Genomic DNA, 19,237 nt, shown 5'->3' with positions numbered 1-19,237 from the left:
ACTCAGTATTTTATCTCTCCTCCCTCGGCGACCACTGTTGCCGGGGCTTTGTCACAGTTCAACACCCGGGATAATGAAGCTCAAACGAGGTTGCTGTTGTCCAGGGTTTGCTGTATACGTCTCTCTAGTTGTTTTTATTTCTCAGCCGCCTCTAGTATCAGTGTTGGTGGTTTTAAGGATTTGGAAAAAAAAAAAAATCTTCACGCCGTCTCCGACAGGTCCACGTGGAACGAGCTAGCAAATCCTTTTGCGGGCTGTAAGAGACAAAGAGAGAACACACTTCGTTAAGACAAAATGGCGCCCCTTTTCCCCTGGAGGCTTTTTTAAGTTAAACAATCCCTCCTCGAAAGACCATCTATGAAGGATACACGCCACAAAGGACTCTCTGTGAAGTTATTTCTACTCCCTGAAGGCTGGTCCTCGCTGTGTAATGGTAAAACTAATTTGGGAATTGGGTAAAAAAAAAAGAAAAACATGTCCATCAACTAAAGATGAATGTTGGAAATTTGGTGGCTACATAATGCACCGCCTAGAACATACACAGAGCGCTAATTGCTTCATTAACTATCTATAAATGGATCATTAAACATTCATAAACCCTTTATCAAGGCAACCCTGGCGATTAGAGCATAACTGTATAGCCACTAGTAGCATGCACAGTGCTATTTTTAAAAGTGGAACAATGATGCCCATTGGTTAATAGAGCCGCTGCCTCTGGGACTGTTCTCGTATATCTTTTTTCTACTTTAGACTGATGAGCAACACAGCCTTTGCTGTGGCAGCAGCTTGGGGTCAACAGACCAGCAAAAAGAGGGAGAAATTGTATATCAACAAAAAATAAAAATAAAATGAAACATTGCAAAGTTTTGGACTGAGCGAACACAGAGTGCATTTACCCTATCCCCTCTGAGGCAGTTGAGATGAGCAGACGCACATGCGACTATATTTGGAGCAGGCAGGCTCAAGCACCTGAAGGCTAAATACAAATTATTTTTTTCACACAGGCCTGATGTGCAAGAGGAAGATTGTTTGCCTGCTTTGTTTTGCTCAGTCACAAACAAGGAGAAGAAAAAGAAGGGGCGGGGGTGAAAAATGCAGATTATGTTGCTCATTGTTTACCTTGGAGACAGTTCACGGTCGGCATGCAGTATCATGGAGGATGGTGGTTAACATGGTGGGTGACTTGACTGGAAATGACTTCGCTACTGAATGTGTGTATATCGAATCCATTCCCTCCTCTTAGGGCTCATAGAATATTCATGTAATGTGGAGCTTGGCAAGTAATTGAGAGCGGCAAGAAGTGTCCTTCCCTTTTTTTTCTAAAGCCTCCTGGTTCTGCCTCTTTAGAAATTCAAGCTTGGAACTCAATTTGATTCCAGTGGATATCAATATTTCTTATTTGCCAAATGAAAGGCTACTCGCATTGTAACAGTTTCCCTCCCTTTCTTGTACGCAGCCTTGAGTGTGTGACTTTTCATACTGAAGAATCTTGACCTAAGGGTGGACAGACCACCACACCCACCATTCTTTATGTCACGTATTGATCCGCAACAAAGCGAGTATATATACTCTTCCTTCTTTTGAACGAAACGGACTGTAAGTCCTTCGGAAAAGAAAAACAGCGTGGGTTGTGGGTTTCACCTGTCCAAGCGATTCAGTAGGGAAGTCACCATGTCCGAGCCAAACTCTGTTGTGGAAGCGAATGGAAAAGGATGGCTTTCACAGCACGAGATGATCTACCTTATATTTCCTCTCTATGCACTGGAATCGTGATCTAAAACAAGACACTGTATTTGATTGTGGGTGTGTACATATGGCAAGAATAGAAACGTGATGTGCTTCTGTTGTGACCTTTACTTATATGAGCATCAGTTAAAAGAGCTGGTTTATAGACGAGGATTAGGGCCAATGGCAGAAGAAAAGAGATACTAGGGGAGAAAGATTTTCTTTTTCCATTTATGCACTTCGAGAAAAAATTTCAAATTTCATGAATAAAGATGAGATTCAATGTCTAGATTAAACTTGACAGGTAAAGACTGCAGTGAAGCTGGAAATATGTTGAAAGATTTGAACCTCCGGGATCAATAGCTCATAAGCGAAATGTTATTAAAACACAAACTATGCATCCCTGCTAACGTCATAAGGCAGACAACACCTTACTCTTACCGAAGCAGGACGGCATCTAAGCTTGACTAATAACAATGCTCTCTTTGTGCAGCGGGCTGTGACACAAGAGTGTGGTCTAATAAGCCTGAATACTGCCAAACTCTTATATGGTGCAGTGTATGTCTTGTTATGGTAAAACTGAGTGTTTAGCTAAATATATATTTTTTTACAAGTTATTGAACCCAAAAGTTCTGTCAAAATCTTTCCAAATTAACAGCAGTCTTGAACTGTCGCGTTCATTCTCAGCATAGTTCGTCTCAATTCCCAACATTTTGTCTTTATATTCAACATTGTTCTCAAAGTGCAAAATGAAGAAAAAACAGATTCCTCCTCTCATGTCTTTCTCGAGGATTTTGAGGGGAAATTTAGAGAAAAAAGGAAAAAATAAAGAAAAAGGGGCCACAGCAGTTTAACATGAGTCCAACTCAAACGTTGTTTATTTTTATAAGAAGAACATGATTACAGACAGTAACTCTGGGGTTAGTATTGGGTAAGTTTGTTCAACGTGGGTTTTGGAGGAGGGGAGTTAGCAACCATAGATTACATTCAACAAATATAAATCATAATTTACAAAAAAATAAAAAAATAACAAAGCCATATTGTTCCTTTAAAAACTCCTTAAAAATAAAAGAAATAAACGTTGCTGAACAACATAACAAAACAAAACAAAAGTCCAGATCAGAATCGAGAAGAGGCGGATGATTCACCGTGCCTCGTCCTTTTTAAAAAAAATGTGTTTTAGTATCTATACTGGACCAGACCAAAGTCGTAGGGTCCCAGGGAGCTTTCGTACTGATACTCACTGAGAAAGGTGGGTTTGTACGGCAGGGTCCCCCTATCATACTCTTTCCTCCCTAGCGTGCTGGAGCTGTACTGTGGTTGCTGTTGTGGTTGCTGTTGCGGTGGAGGTGGCGGATGGAGGTGATGGTGAAGGCTCTGGTGTGACTGTGATCTCTGACCGTCCTTGCCAAAGGTGGAGAATGACCTATCGCTGGACAGGGTCATTGAGTTGGTGAGTTGCTCGGGGGGCATGTTGACGACGGCTGAGGCGGGTACCTCAGTGTCGGGCAGCGTGGCGTCCATGCCGGGCACGTGCAGGTTGCTACGGTAGTCCGGCCCCTGACGACCGTCCGACGCCACGAACGACGGCATCCAGCAGCGGTCCGAGTGGCCCAGCGCCTTGCACTCCTCTGTGCAGTTGGAGAACAGGTCATTACCTGCAGAGATATACAAAAAAATAAAACATGTATTAAAGCGACAGTTTGCAGAATCAAATCATTAAACATGCTAAGAGGAACGTTTCTGTATGTCTTAAACAATCAAATTGTTCCTCTGATGATCATAAATCACATGTAACAGCAAACGAGACCACCAGTGCAAAGAATGCTACTTTTATATAGTTTTCCTTAATGCCTTTGTCATGGATCCCTCACCCTGGACACCTCACAGTGACTGTGTTCCAGGATGAAGGGGCAGATTGGGGGACAGAAAGGTGGAAAAGGGGATGGATATATGAGGGATGATAAGTAAAAGAGGAGAAGTGGCGTGGGTATTTGGAGTGGAAAGGCAAAGTGATGGTGGAGGGGGGAGATGTGAAAGAGAGCAAAAGGGAGAACATGAGTTAGCAATCATTTGCCGGCGTCGCGGGCAGAAAAACCGAGCAAAAGCCATTCATCAAAGAGACAGGGCCAACACTGATGAAGCGAAATGTTTGTTTTTCCTCCTCACCCCATTCATTCCGAACGAAATGTGCAATCAAAGTGATGTGGTGTTGCGAAAAACATTACAGCATCAACATCCTCGGAGTCACGATTGATTCCCAAACACCAAGAGACAAACCGTGAATCCATATTCCATCATCTTTACACAAACAAAAAGACGACAATTAACTTTAAAAAATTGCGCCCCGCGAAAAAAAACAACACTCTTTACTGGCTGCTTAATCACATTCTAATGTCAATCATCCATACACAAACCAGCAAAGTGTGTAATTGACACAGAGCCACTGCCAAGAAACAAAAAGAAAAACATCAACAGAAAAAAGAAGAAGATTGAATTAACATGTGAAATGACATAATAGAATAAGAAACACACACACTCACTCAGGCACGCACACAACTAGCATGAAAGAGGTTCCAGTTATGTTAATTACGAGGATAAAGAGAGGAGGATGGGGGGAGAAATTATGAAAGGAAAGAGAGAAGAACAAGAAGACAGGAAGAGTCATCATCATAATGAGACAACAGCCATTATCTACCCGTGTGCATTTTGGTTTTGTAGTTTTTGCAGGGGGGGGAGGGAGGGAGCGTTGGGGATGCCGGGATGCATCAGGAAAAAAAATAATGGCGGGAAAAAGTTAAACGGAGAAACATAGAAAGTAGACAAGCTTACTATCTGTTATTCCCCCTTGTCCGAGAGTGCTCCCGATCAAAAGGGGTCCACTTACACTAATCAATTCTACTGATCCGTCCGACTGATAATGCCCCACTGCTCTTCTATGACTAAAAGTAGGTATGCACACAAACACACAAACAGTGTAATGTAAGCATATACAGTACAATCAATAGACGTTAGGCTACAGAGAAAAGATTACACCTAACGCAGAGTGAAGGTACACCCAGACAAAGAAACAGTATCACTTTTAAATATCAGCGTAGATCAATACAACCACCCCCGATGAAGTAATAAGATCTGTCATAATATAATAAAAATGTTTAGGAGATGTGTTTTTTTTTTTCAATCGGAACTTCACATTTATCTGTGGCTACAGTTGATATTAAGACACATGAGTAGTATAACATCAATAAAACAACGGAGGCAGTAGCGTAACCTCGAAATGAGACATTGAAGACCAAAATATAATAGAATAAGCAGAAGAAATGACAAGGTAGGGAGCGTTGTGTTTGCGGCTTCCAATCACAGAGCAAAACATTTGCCGAGAAGCCTTCTGAATGTCATTCAGTTAAAAGAACAGTTACTAAACATAAAAGCAAAACACATGTATAGCTATAGCTGTCAACTTAATTTGCTATAATATCACGAGTTATTCTAACCACGAGTGTCATGCAGTGCACACAAATATATCATATATTTTTAACAAGAGCACTGTCAACACATTGTCTAAGAACCGCCGCTGTCAGGTTCTATTTTGTCATTGTCTGTGTGTGTGTTTGTACTTGTACAACTATTTTTGTGAGAACCAATTTGAGTTTTACACCTGAAGAGTGAGGACATTTTTGGAAGGCGAGTACATTTGGGCCAGAAAAACCCGGGACAGGCCTTTTAAAATGCTGTTTGAGGGGTTAAGCCTAGGCTTTATGATTCAGGTTAGAATGACGTTTTTAGAAGGGTTAGGGGTAAGTCAATTTGTTTTGATGAATAGGGTAAGGGGGCTAGGGAATGCAGTATGTCAATGAATGTCCTCACAAGTTTAGCCATACAAAAGGCCAAACAGATTGGTGAGTCACCAATGTCTCAGACAGACACAGCAGGCCAGGAGAAGTCCACAGGAACCATAAGGAAGGAGAGGGGAGGCCTGGCCAAACGCAGATGGAAAGAGCAATGGCTAGGAAAAAAAATACAGGGGCAGGCCTCGCAGATGGAGATAGATTGGCCAGGGTTGATTTAAGTACCAGACATGAAAATCTCCAATTAGACATTAGCTTTTTTTATGTACTTTAATGCTATCATATTGAAACCGCTTTTCTATACAATCTTATCTAACTACCCAGGGTCATGTGGGACTGCAGCCCACAGCAGTTTAATGAATTGGAATTTATTGGAGAGAATGCAAGGAAAAAATGTTGATGTAAAATCACGCTTAAACTTTGATCGAGTTAATTATATCAAGGAAGATGAACAGCACGGTCTTGTTTTCCCATGGGAGCAACCGACTACAACCTGCTTTGAATAGCTGCATGCGTATGAAGGCAAGGCACAGCCGCTTTTCTTTTGTATCTCATTTAGCATATGGTTATTCAGCAGTTTTTCCAGTACGTCTGTTCACCTCCCCTCTCATCTGCCTCGGCCCACAGAATCACCACCAAAGGGGCTCGTTCGTTTGTTTTTATCACCACCCAGCACATGTCGTTTGTGGGTCAATGGCAGCTCTGTTCTCAGGAAAAAAAACAAAACAATGATCGGATGGAGAACCGAACGTGCAATCTCAGGGCACTTTCACACCTGCTGTGTTTGGTTCGATTGCTGCGGTTTGTGCAGAGGCAATCCTACTTTTGTTTTCACCAAAAGCAGACAGAGACCTTGTTGAGGAGGCGGTCTTGGTATGCTTATGAGGTCCGTCTGTCGGTAAGAAAGTGCTTTGACTGGATAAGACCCAGCTGCAGAAAGCAATGAGAATGTTTGCACTAAACAAGCTTCTGTTGTCAGCTGCACATTTTGCTTAAAGGGATGAGGGAGACAATCTATGTCCTGTGGATTATTTCTGTATTTTTCCCGCATGAAAATTTTGACCAATTGCAGGGCAGTTCAGGCAGGCACTACCTTATTGCTCCCGCCCAAGACAAATCTGACCAATGAGTGACAAGAACCTTGTCACGTAGCTTACGCCGCTGCATTTTGGTTTGCTTCGGACCAGTGGACAATATATAGGTGTGAAAAAGAAACCGAACTTTTTGCAAATCGAGATTTATCATTCTCGCATCTGGTGCAATGCAAGTAAGCAAACTGGAGATGGGCCATCAGGTGTAAAACCGCCCTTAGACTTTCCAACAAGAGCCTTGAGGGAAAAGCTACTCTGGAAGGTCTGTGTTAATGCTAATTCAGACTCGGAGTGACGTTCACTATGCATTTACCCTCGGTTTGACCCCTGGAACTGATGTATATTCATGTGCGTTTCATGGGGCTTGGGGTGGGGGGTGGGGGCATATAAATCACGGTATTTCAGTTAATTCCCTCCTCAGTTTTAGTCTTTCACCTTTTTAATGGACTTTTCTTTGCAAATTATTTTTCCCCCTCGGACACACAAGGGTGTTGACCTCGAGCCTTGTAATCATCTCTCTGTGCTGTATTCCACAGATAAAGCGCTATAGGTAAATAGCTGTGGTGCAAATGATTCTAAACATAGCAACACACCAGCAGAAGGACTGAAAGCAAAGGTGAAAGAAACCAAGCACACGTGCAACACTGTGCAGAAAGCAGAATGTGGAAGGATTAAGAGAAGGCTCGGTTTGTTCCCTATATTTCTCAGATCTTTCTTTTTTTTCTTTCTATTAAGCAGGCACGAGGGCGTATCGTACTGTGGATTTGATGGGTAAACACTGTCTGCGGCAGTCACTGTTCAGTGCACATCAGGCTCTCACATGAAGAAACTCTTGTCACTAGCTCCCCAACTACTGAGTCGGCTCACTCCCTTTAAAAAAGAAAAAGTAAAAAAAAAAAAAACAGCGACTTCAACACATGTGTTTTTTGCGATACAGTCACACATGCTCTCCTAGAAAAACTGTCTCTTAAAGCAGAGATATGTAAATGTACCGACAAGTAAAACAGACAGACAGGCCATGACACCACATGACACCCGCTGGCTGTTGATTCCCTGTGAAGCACCTTTTTTCCTCCTCAGGCAGGAAGCAAAACAACAACTAAAAAACAGTGACTGGCAATGACAGGCCCCTGCCAACAGCCCCGTCTCTCACCGCGGTCTCATCAGGCACGGAAGCAAGCAACACCCATGCACGCACGACACAGGGACACGTCAACAAAGCTACTTGCTAATAAGCAATCAGCACTTGAGTTTTTTTTTCCGAATTTCTTCTTCTTCATTTGTACACCGCTCCTGTACTTTTTCATTACATCTCAAGAAAAATTGTCAAAATATGTGTGATTTGACTAATTGCGTTGCCTGACATACATCCAGAGTCTGGGAGCGTGCGGGTGTAAACATATCCTGTGAAAACATGTGATGACGCTGTTTGAGTTCAGGTTGTGGGGTATATGCATATGTACTCGTTCCCATTCTGCACTCATATCTCTCTCTCTCTCTCACTCTCTATCTCTTCTTATTTTTCTCTTACATTTAAACCTCTCTTCCCGTTTTCCTTCTCTATCTTTAGCTCTTTTTCTCTAAAAAAAAAGAGAGAAAAAAAAAACATTACTGCTCATCCCCACAGGTAGAATGTGTCTTCTATCCGTACTTCTGTTTTTTCATCTTGTCCACCACTGTTCCAGAGAGAATGCAGACACAAACCGTCAATATTTGGACAGGAGCTCTGGACGGCGGGGGGGTTGGTAGCATAGTTTCTTTACATGAGTTGGCCGGTGAGCCTGTGATGAGTAAACCAGAGACCTCCCAGGGCCAAAACAGAGCAAGACGGTGCCTGCCGTGACACACAGACAGAGAAACTGTTCTCTGAGAGGCAGCTACCATCTTCCATGTTTGGGTGCACGGGAAAGGACAGCCAAGATGGCTGCTTGCCCGAACAGTGTCTGTTTGATTAATATCGGCCCCTAAGATGCTGTTAGAGCAAAAAGTTCTGGATTACCACTGCTTATCGATCTCTGGTTTGTAAGCTTTTCATCACTTAGACTACACCTTTGAATGCAGAGAGCTATGATATGTAATATATAGCCTTGACCAGACAAGCATGTAGACACGGAGACCTCCCGATTGCACCAATTTAAGAAAAATGTTGGTGTATTTAACTGTAATAATATTTGTCTTGTTTGTGGCCATTATTTCTATCAGTTATACCACTGTCCTCCCCACTCATAGCGACATTGCCACAACATAGTCTGACGGGGAAGGAAAAGGACATTCAGACATGTTGTCCAATGTAACAGGTTAGCTGGCTGCTAATTCATAATAGCAACTTTAGTACAGAGAGGATATTGGGGAGTTTACTAAAGCTACTGGTCCCAGACCTTAGCCTACTTTGAGCGTCACCAACACATATCACGATGACCTCTTAGTTCATGATTTAGCATCGCAGCCTGGCTGGGGCAGATGTTCAGTGGCATTAAAGGATGATATTTTCCTCATGGCCAAAGCATGTTCAGGACTTTGCTGCAATTTCTATTTGTCTTACTGCCCTAGTACTGAAAATGGAGATGGCTTGTGTCCTTTTTTTCCAATTATATCAAGGTTGGGAACAGTTGATGCGCTATTCAGTTCATTCAGAAGGCACATACTTTTCCAACAAAGAACGCATTCATCAAGATACTGGCTAAGATATTCCATTGAGCATTGCTCATCATAGCTCCACATGTTCTTATTATGGCCTTGATTCATTTGTAAACTGAAGTCAATGAGTTGAAGTGAATACATTCCTCCCTCTGCTCTACCAATTTCATAAAGTCATGTGAAGAGGAGATTTTAAATTTGTTTTTAAATACGTTTGACATAAGAGAGACATACACAATTTGAAGTTGTCCAGTCAATTAGGAAGTCAAATTGATCGATCTTTTCATTTCTCTGCTGTGACTGTTATTGATATGCAACAATGCAGTCTTCTCAGAGGGGGTTGGAGACATCGTTACCCCGTGCAGGCAAATAGCGCATTGATTTTTAATGGGTCAACATTTTTTATCCTATTTGCTGTAATAGATTTTACATTTTTCATGTCACATTCCTCTTGTTTGTGTTATATGCCGATGGGTTTCGAAGGCCTGGGTGTAGACCTACACTCTCAGCATTTGGGGGGAAAAAAATCCCCCTTTTTTTAAAGGCTGTTGGTTTTCAGGAAGTGTTCTGCACTGATTATTGCTTATTGAAGGGTTGTGTCATTGAAGTTGAGTCGTTTTCCAAGCAACAATTCCAAATAGTTGCTGGTTTTTAGCTTCTCAAATACAAGGACCTGCTGCTCCTCGTTGTCTTACATGACAAATAACAGAATAGGCTACCATTGGGTTTAGGATTGTTGGTCGCACAAAACAAGCTATTTCTGACTCTTTTGATGCACACAATGCAAAACAATAAATTGAGAAAAAATATCGGCAGACAATTATGTTGAAAACAATTGTCAATTGCAGCCTGAGTCTGATATTACTCTTTTGGAAACACAGCTGAACAAAGAATTCTCAGCTAAATAGCTTTCAGTTAAGTGACCTTTATTTTCAATCCCCTCGGTATCCACGCAAAGTTACTCTCATCCTTTGTCAACCCTTTTTTTAACGCTCACGTGGAGCACACGTGAGCGTTTTGAAATCAAAAACGTGAGACACAATTTTAGGTTGGATGAATCATGGACTCAGGGATCACAGCCCCCCGAGGTCTGTGTCAGTATCTAGTGCCGATGTTTCAAAAGCCATGCATGCTAAATCCCTCTGACAGCTCGCCTGACATGGGGAAAGTGCAACACGGTGCCCGCCACTAATTCATAATCAGCCATCTAATACACCGTTGCCACAGTGATTTAATCGGCCCATTTGTCACGGCTGTTGTTCTCACCAAAACAAGCCTCTATGATAATGATCGTTTCCAGGCTCCCACCCCGTCACGCAGCCTTCCACAGCTGATCGAAGCTTTTCTGAGACGCCTCCATTTCTTTTTTTCACTGTTGGAATATGTATTCCTCTCTTATCTGTCATATTTTTTTGTTTGTTTTTGTTTTACCTGCTCACTCTTCACACCAGCTGATATCAGAACCATGAGGAAAATAATGATGAAGGCAATGTCTGATTCGAATCAAAAATAGAAATAATTGGTAAAATACTTGTGGTAGTCTATCAATAATGCTTTTTTTTTTTTTTTTTTGCTCCTGACGCGGCAGTCCCTCTCTCCAGACACTCTGCTCTCAGGGAAAAAGCCATTTGGACACTTTTTTAAAAGGTATCTGCTGATATCCCAGGCTCACAGGCTTGGGTGTCCCTTTGATTTAAAACCGCGTCAGGAGACTTATTTTCTAAAGTGTCAGCCGAGCGGCCGAGCGGGAAGCTACGGCAGGTGTAGTTGATGATATGCCAACTGGGAAATGGTTTCCTCTTGATTTGAAATATTCCGAGGTGCACCGAAAAGGGAGGGTGTGTCGCGCCGTCCCGTGAGGAAAACCTTGCCTCCAACCCTCCTTTGATAATTGCTATGCAAAGGTTCCAGAAATGAATTACTGATCAGCCGAGTGTTGCGGAGAGCCAACGTGTGGGGGAGACAGAATGAAGGATGAGACCCTGCCGCAAACCCTGTGGAAGAGCGTGTGTGTGTGTGTGTGTGTGTGTGTGTGTGTGTGTGTGTGTGTGTGTGTGTGTGTGTGTGTGTGTGTGTGACAAACAAACGCACACAGGGTGCCGTGGGTGCATGATCAACATATGATTTGTTTATGCAAAAACATTCTGCAGGAATACATAAAAATATACACTCTCTATAATGTCTCTTCGAAGTCTTGACTTTGCCTTTTTTTCAGTTTGGCTCTCTACCTCCATTATGCGAAAAATGAAAAACATGCACGCCGCATTAAACCCTCATAGGTGAGCGCACACAATAACCGACAAACATGGCATACAAGCCACATGAGACGACCAAGAATAATCTCCCTATTCCTATATTTACACAGTGATGTACGTCTCACACATGCATGGACATACATAACATATGAGCAAATGGCAAGCCTATATATAGGCAATACACACCTGGCAGAGTGTGAAGCACTAGCTACCACTCTCTTATCTAACTTAATCACTCCTAAGCTTCCCTGAGCACCGTCTCAAAGGAAAAACACCCTTTTTTTTTAAAACACAGACATCATCACCTAGCCTCGTTTCCTCCTACACAAGCAGATTACCCAGGTGGAATGCATACGCCTACATATTAAACCAAACATTGGTATACCTTTAGGCCCACAAGCGCACACTCACAAACTCAAAAACTCTTGTCTGGTTTTGTTGTTTACAAAATGTCTGCGGAACTCGAGTGTCCCTCTCTCCAGAAAAGCACCAGTCGTGTGATATGACCGCCCATAGAGTGCGAAGCTGTTCCCTTCTAATTCCAACACGAGGAACAAATGTTGGTTTCCCTCGTATGAAATACACAGTAAGGCGCTAACTCTACATTACACCAGGCCATTGCCAAATTAGCGTGCTCGGAGCCAAGCAAGGCAAAAAAAAAAAAAACATGTTATTGGTTCGTAAATATATGGTCCTGTTACAGGCAAGGAGGAATTCAAGACAGTGCTCCATGTGAAATATGTTTTTTGAATGCAGTCCCAGGCCAGAAGATCATGTTGGGGGCTGATTCATTACTGACGTCTAGGGTTACCTGCTAGATGAATAGGTGGAGATGCATATCACATATTCATGCAACCCATATATTCTCTTTCCCATATGTCACCGCGTCTGTTGAGGGGCAATTGCAAAAAGTCCCGCTATGCTCGTCACGACTTTGCTGTTTGAACTATATTTCCAAAAGCACATATTTCTGAAACAAGATGTGCATTTAAACACCCCATGCTGCCCCCTTTTTCTTCTTCTTCTTCTTTTTTTTTTCACGGAGCAATTTATTTCTTGTTACACGGAGGAGTGAGCCTTTTTGGATTTCTTCCAATTCTCCATTTCAGTCTTGAAGAGTTTGACCTTCCCCAGCCCTGTTTCCATCAGCGAGGGGCCAGGCAGTGACACCATACCACCGGCGCTGCTGCTGCATATCGGCTCCCCCGTTTGGGCTCGGTTCATTAATAATGTCAAAGCCAACGGACCCTGACGAGGAACCATTGACTATCCTGCAACACCTTATCTCATCTGCTCCGTTTGGTATTCCCAGCACTGATATGATATTTGGCAAGCAGGGCTCTCCGGTCCAGACAAGGGGGTCTTGAGCGAGACGCCGTGGACGAAACAATCCCTCGGACAGGAAAAGGGCAATTCAATATGAAATGAGATTTTCTACCGCTCCACTTTTCTTTCCTTTTTTTTTTTTTGTCCGAATCCACTTTGATCAATAAACAGGTACTAACCTAATAGAATGTAGGAGAGAACAAGGGGGAAGGCTTATGATGAGACCTAAAGCTGTATCTAAAAGAGAAGGAAACAAATTCTACTGCACTGTTGTGTGTAAGTGTACAACAGGAAACAAAAGTCAGTAAATACACCCAAAGGGTTGATGGGAATGTGTGCCCTAATATCCGACATTTATACCTTTGGCTTGTAGCTTCATGCCAGTGCTACAAAGATTTGGCTGACAGAGACAAGTGATGGAAAAGTGGTTAATCTATAACCAACAAAGGGCATTGACGTACACGCACTGCGAGGCTGATTGAAATGCTTCTAATGATATCAATTATCATTCAATGCCGTTTCCTTTTCATTGAGTTGATCTTATTGATTTGTGCCACTAAAGCACTATGGGTTTTCACACTGCCTAGCTGTGTGTCGCTGTCCTTTCAGCACCACTTGAGCGGAACAGAAAAGCAGAGAGAGAGAGAGAGAGGTATACAAAAGAAAAAAAAAAATATCCCAAATTTATTTTCCTCCTTTTCATCCGGGTGTGAAATACAATCAGCACCTCTGGGGCCCTGTTCATGCCAACCAGCCCAGCCTTCAACACACGCCTCAGCCCGGGCCCCTTTTTGCAGTTTGCACACTCTCCTCTCGAATTAAGGAAATTAAAAGTCACCGATCCGCACCAACAATTCAGCATTATCCCCACTCGCAATCGCCAAACACACACAAACAGACACAGACACACACACACACACACACACACACACACTATGGAAGCAAAGGAAAGAAAGGCATAGTGTTGGCTGAGCCCTGAAATGACTGTACTAACGTGATGCAGGGAGGAGGGGGGGGGGACTCACCGGCCGAATGACCCCGGTTGGTGGCGTCGTGGTCACTGTCTCCCTGCTCGCTGTCGCCATGGCCACTGTCTTTGGAGCTGACAATGTCTGCCTCTTGGAATGCCGAACTGAGAGAAAGAGAGAGAGAGAGTCGTGTTAGAAAAAAAGGGCAAAAAAAAATGTATGGAAATGATACAGGGGCCCAGAGAACGAGGTTGACATACAATATGGGGGAATGGGGGGATGGGGGGGAAGAGAGCAAGATAGGGAGAATCAGAAATCATCAGCCCAGTAATACAGTCACGGTGTCCGTCAAGAGTCTAAATTGGATGTTACACATGGCATGTAATGAAATCCCAGCATTAGAGCTTTAATAGGCGCTGCTCTGTCAGTTATGGGGCCCGGTGCCAAATTGAAGATGAACGTTATATGGATACAAGGGGAGCTGTGTAGCCTTGTGAAAGCCGCAATTAACTTTACGGGGATGTACAGGATTCACAATGATGGCTGTAATATTCAATCTTATTGATATGTGAATAGGCTATGGTTCCACAAGGGCCTATTATAGATTGAATTTTACAGGCCCTCTGATAGTCGATGGCACGAGGGCTCACTAGGTTTGGCCAATTGGTGATAACCGTGTGTGTGTAACAGAGAGAGAGAGAGCTGAGGTGTGGGTGTGTGTGTGTGTGTGTGTGTGTGTGTGTGTGTGTGTGTGTGTGTGTGTGTGTGTGTGTGTGTGTGTGTGTGTGTGTGTGTGTGTGTGTGTGTGTGTGTGTGTGTGTGTGTGTGTGTGTGTGTGTTCTTTTTCACTACCTGTTGACACGTCTGGGTCTGTCCACTAGATAGCCGAGTTCTGCCCGTTGGTGTTTTGTCTGGAAAGGCCCACAGAAGCAAAACATTTACTCACTTTGATGCCAAAAAAAAAAGAACAGTTTGTTAAATACATATAAAATGAAGTTTGCACTAAATGAAAGGAATACAACTAGCCACCAATGCACACATCGGTTGTCAACTTGTAACAGTCAGAAAGCAGCTGTGGCAGCTCGCACTAGACGGGGGTATATATACTGACGTTATGCGCAGAGAGCAGTGCATGGGGGAGAGAGGGTTAGGGGGAGGCGATTGAATGCGTAAATGATTGAGCCGCCCGATGCACAAACTGAACAACCTTTGTTCACGGTGCTGCCGTGCTGCGTCGTGCGTGGAATACTTAACGTACGCCGCAAAAAAAAAAAAAAAAAAAAGAAGGCAAGGCAGTGACTGTGGATGCTTGGCTCCTCTCCAGTCACACCACAATCAACAACAACAACAAAAAAAGCCCCACAACTCCAAATCTCAAAACACCACAGGGTCGTCAAGTCACTCATCTCCTCCCTTATCCTGGTGGTATTGTATAACCTAACAAGGTTGTTTCGATTAAAACGTTCTGGGCTGCAAGGGAGGACCAGTTAATGACTCCTTCTGGTGTTATCGAGATATCTTGCATGCACATAAATCCTCTTTTCGCTTTTTAACTAAAGTTTCTGATGGAATAATGTGTTATTTGTGTTCCCCCCTTTGCTGTAAATCATGTAAACAAAAAAAATAAAAAAATTCTACTCATTTGGATACGAGCCACACCTCAGCACACAGGTAGTCCAGTTATTCACAACCTGCTGACTTTGAATTCACTCCGGGTTTTTTTTTAAATCAATGGATTACATTAAACCAACACCACCAATGAATAAAATCAAACGATACTTGTTTCTTAAGGCTCTCATGATCTAATTGGACATTCTAAACACGTTATGCCCAGAATCAAAATCTCTGTCACACACTGTCACACTGAGCCTATTGCTCACGATCTAAAGGCAGCTCTGGCAGCGGTCTATTGCGAATAAAACTAAACGGCCACATGAGATTTAACCATTGACGTGTCCAATCACCATTACGCATGACAATGATTAAAGGCCACTGAGCAGAACAGCCGAGTCAATAGCAGATACCACACGGCCATCCTGTCGGATACTTTTTGCTGCTGCGCGTGACCTGAATGGATAACAAACTTTGATATGAAGCAGACACAGCTGTTGATCTATAGGGATGATCTTTAAAGTGAGGTTAACCCTTTGAATTGCGGTGTTGTGCACTTTCAATACATCGTATAGGCAGTGGAGCCCTGTAAGAAAAAAAAGCACCTTATTTACACGTGTCTTACCTCACTGGAGAGAATGCTGCCATTGGATATGATGTCCGGTTGCTGGTCACTGTAGCCCGTTACTATGGCACCGCAGGGGTTGGTGTGGTCCGTGTCGTTGCTGCGCGAGGGGCTGCACGGCTTGAGGAACATCAGGTCTGTCTTGGCGGACTCGGGCGTCAGACACACCTGGTAGCAGTAGGAGTTCTGGTTCTGGTGGTGGTGGGAGCCGAAGCCCCCCACTCCCACGCCGCCCCCGATCATACCCGACTCCTCCACGGGCACCTGTCCCACGGGGCCAACCCCTGACGTCACGTTGGTGCTCTGGACCAACATGATGTCGGACTTGCTCAGCTTCTTTTGCTTCCGGTTGCGCGCGTGCCTGCTGCAGCAGCACAGGCAGCACTCGCCGGCCAGCAGGCACGTGTACAGGTTGAGCTTCTTGTCCTTTTGGCAGCGCACCGCCAGCACTATCATGGCCAGCAGGAACACGAAGGACACAGAGCCCAGGGCGATGATGAGGATGAGGGTGAGGTCGAGGGAGGTCTCCTTCGCCTTGGAGGCCGAGCCGCGGTCCCCGCTGCGGCCCTCCACCACGCTGTCCACCAGGATTACGCTCACACTCGCCGAGGAGGAGAGAGGCGGCTGCCCGTGGTCCCTAACCTCTATCAGCAGGTCGTAGTAGCCCTGAGGGTCTCGCTTGGGAGAGACCCGGCGGGCGGTCCTCAGCTCCCCAGTCCTCCAGTCCATGCGGAACATGCCCATCTCGTTGCCCCGCAGAATGCTGTACGACAGCCGTGCGTTTTCGCCATCGTCCCCGTCCATGGCCACGATGCGAGTAACCAGGTAGCCGGGCTCTGCAGAGCGCGGCAGGTGCTCTTTGGCTGTGCCGTTCTTACCGACGGGGGCTATGACAGAGGGGGCGTTGTCGTTTTGGTCAACTATGATCACGTTTACAGTGGCGTTGGAGAGGAGCTCAGCGACACCAGAGTCCTTAGCCTGCACCATGAAGCTAAACTCCTTCAGCTGCTCGTAGTCGAAAGAGCGCAGCGCGTAAAGGTAGCCTGTGTCCTGGTTGATGGATACATACGTGTCCACGGACATACCCTGTATGTCACACTCCAATATGGAGTAAGTAATCAGAGCGTTCGGTCCTATATCTGGGTCCAGAGCGCTCACGGCGTGAATGAAAGCACCAGGGACATTGTTCTCAGTCACATACACATCGTACACGACCTGCGTAAAACGGGGCGCGTTGTCGTTCTCGTCGGAGACGTGCACTTTGATGGACTTGCTGGTAGCGAGCGACGGCTGACCCTTGTCTTTGGCCACCACGGTGACGGTGTAGGAGTCTGTGTTCTCTCTGTCCAGCGGCCCGTCCGTCACGATGGTGTAGTAGTTTTTAAAAGATGATTTGAGCTTGAAGGGAACGTCTCCCAGTATCTCGCAGCTCATATGTCCATTCTCTCCGGAGTCGCGGTCCGAGACGCTGAAAAGTGCAATCACGGTGCCCGGGGCGTCCTGCTCGCTCACCGACTCCGTCACAGTGCTGAAGCCGATCTCCGGTGTGTTGTCGTTCATGTCCACCAGTTTGACTAGCACTTTGCAGTGCGCCGGGACCGCATTGGCCCCGAGATCTTTAGCCTGCACGTAAATCTGGTGCGTGCTGCTCTCTTCGTAGTCCACCTCGCCCGCCACCTCTATCCTGCCCGTCCTGGCATCGATATTGAACAAGTCCTTTATCCTCGGTGCGTTGTGACTGCTGAAGGAATAAACTATTTCCCCGTTCTGACCCTCGTCAACGTCCGTGGCGTTGAGCTGGATGATGAGCGTGCCCACGGGAGAGTTCTCCCGCAGGTTGACGGAGTACACCGTCTGGTCGAAGGTGGGCGCGTTGTCGTTGGAATCTAGAACTTTGACGACCAGCAGAGCCGTGCCAGTGCGCTGCGGGATGCCCCCGTCCACCGCCGTCAGCACGTAGCGGTGCACCGCCTGCTGCTCCCTGTCCAGCGACTTCTCCAGCACCAGCTCCGCGAACTTGTTCCCGTCGCTCTGAGTCTGCACGTCCAGGTAGAAATAGTTATTGTTCGTGATGGCGTATGTGCTGAGCGCGTTGGTGCCCACGTCCGGGTCGAAGGCGTTCTCCACGGGGAAGCGGGTCCCCGGGATGGCGCTCTCCGATATCTCCACGGAAATGTCCGTCTCGGGAAAGCTGGGCGGATTGTCGTTGATATCCATCACCTCGATCTCCACGCGGAAGAGCTCCAGCGGGTTCTCCAGAAAGACCTCCAGGTGAAGAAGGCACGGGATGGTCTGTTTGCAGATTTCCTCCCGGTCGATTTTCTCCTTTACTAGGAGCGCACCGTTCTCTAAGTTCACCTCCAGGTAAGGTGTCCGTGAACTAGGCACCGTCTGAAAGCGGCGAGCGGAAAGTTTGGTAATGTCCAGCCCCAGATCCTCTGCGATATTCCCAACCACGGAGCCCGGCTCCTGCTCCTCTGGCACGGAGTAGTGCAGCTGAGAGACAGCTCCCTCCAGGATGGAGAGCAGGACTATTAACCAAATCATCTCTCCTCTATCCATCGCTCTCACAAAGTGCACTTCAAGACGAAAAGCAAAAAAAAAAAAAAATTAAAAAAAGTGTTATTCCTTTTTCTTACAATATGTGAGCATTTCCCATTTCTCCTGTCCGCAAAAGGGCAGCGAAATAAACAGCAAGGCGGCTGTCCGATTGTGAAATTCCTCTCGTCGGCCTCGGGTCAGTGGAACATTGCGTCGTTTCAGCTGTGAGAAGAAGCACAGCCATCTGATCTGAACAGCTCCTCTGCTTTAATCAATTCTGCACCGGTCTGTGAGTTTTTGGCGTCAGCGCAAACATTGCAGGCAGTGGATGGAGCCAGGACGCGCAGCCAACACTCCCTGTGCACAGAACAGACTGGCCCCTTCTTCACATAAAAGTCACACAATTCCACACGAGCAAAAAAAAAAAGAATGGAAAAGAAATCCTTTTTTTACGCACCGCCAAACCCTCTAACCAATACAACTTTTAAATAAAAACTGGCAAATGTCAGGACTTTTCTCTCTCTATCTCTCTCTCTCTCTATGTGAGAATGTAATCACTGCGCCTAAGCGCTCAAAGCGGATGATGCTCTCAGCTCGGCTTCTGTAAGGC

General features: G+C 45.1%; 1 protein-coding gene across 2 annotated transcripts; it reads right to left on the bottom strand.

Annotated features, from left to right (window-relative positions):
• Window positions 1-200: 200 nt before the first annotated feature.
• On the bottom strand, window positions 201-18,633 carry pcdh10a (protocadherin 10a; the record flags this gene model as incomplete). Of its 2 annotated transcripts, XM_080029794.1 has the most annotated exons (5): window positions 201-254; window positions 3,223-3,383; window positions 13,908-14,014; window positions 14,703-14,761; window positions 16,087-18,633. In XM_080029794.1, the coding sequence occupies 5 exons, from the start codon at window positions 18,631-18,633 to the stop codon at window positions 201-203; spliced, it is 2,928 nt and encodes a 975-aa protein (XP_079885920.1). The 2 variants fall into 2 exon arrangements, with proteins under 2 accessions (XP_079885920.1, XP_079885919.1); XM_080029793.1 differs by lacking the exon at window positions 201-254 and having other exon boundaries at window positions 2,905-3,383.
• Window positions 18,634-19,237: the final 604 nt, after the last annotated feature.

Source organism: Ammodytes marinus (genome assembly GCF_949987685.1).
Source record: "Ammodytes marinus genome assembly, chromosome: 6".
In the NCBI taxonomy this organism is placed as follows: Eukaryota; Metazoa; Chordata; class Actinopteri; order Uranoscopiformes; family Ammodytidae; genus Ammodytes; species Ammodytes marinus.
Note: the sequence above shows the minus strand (reverse complement) of the source record. Positions and strands in the feature narration are given on the sequence as shown.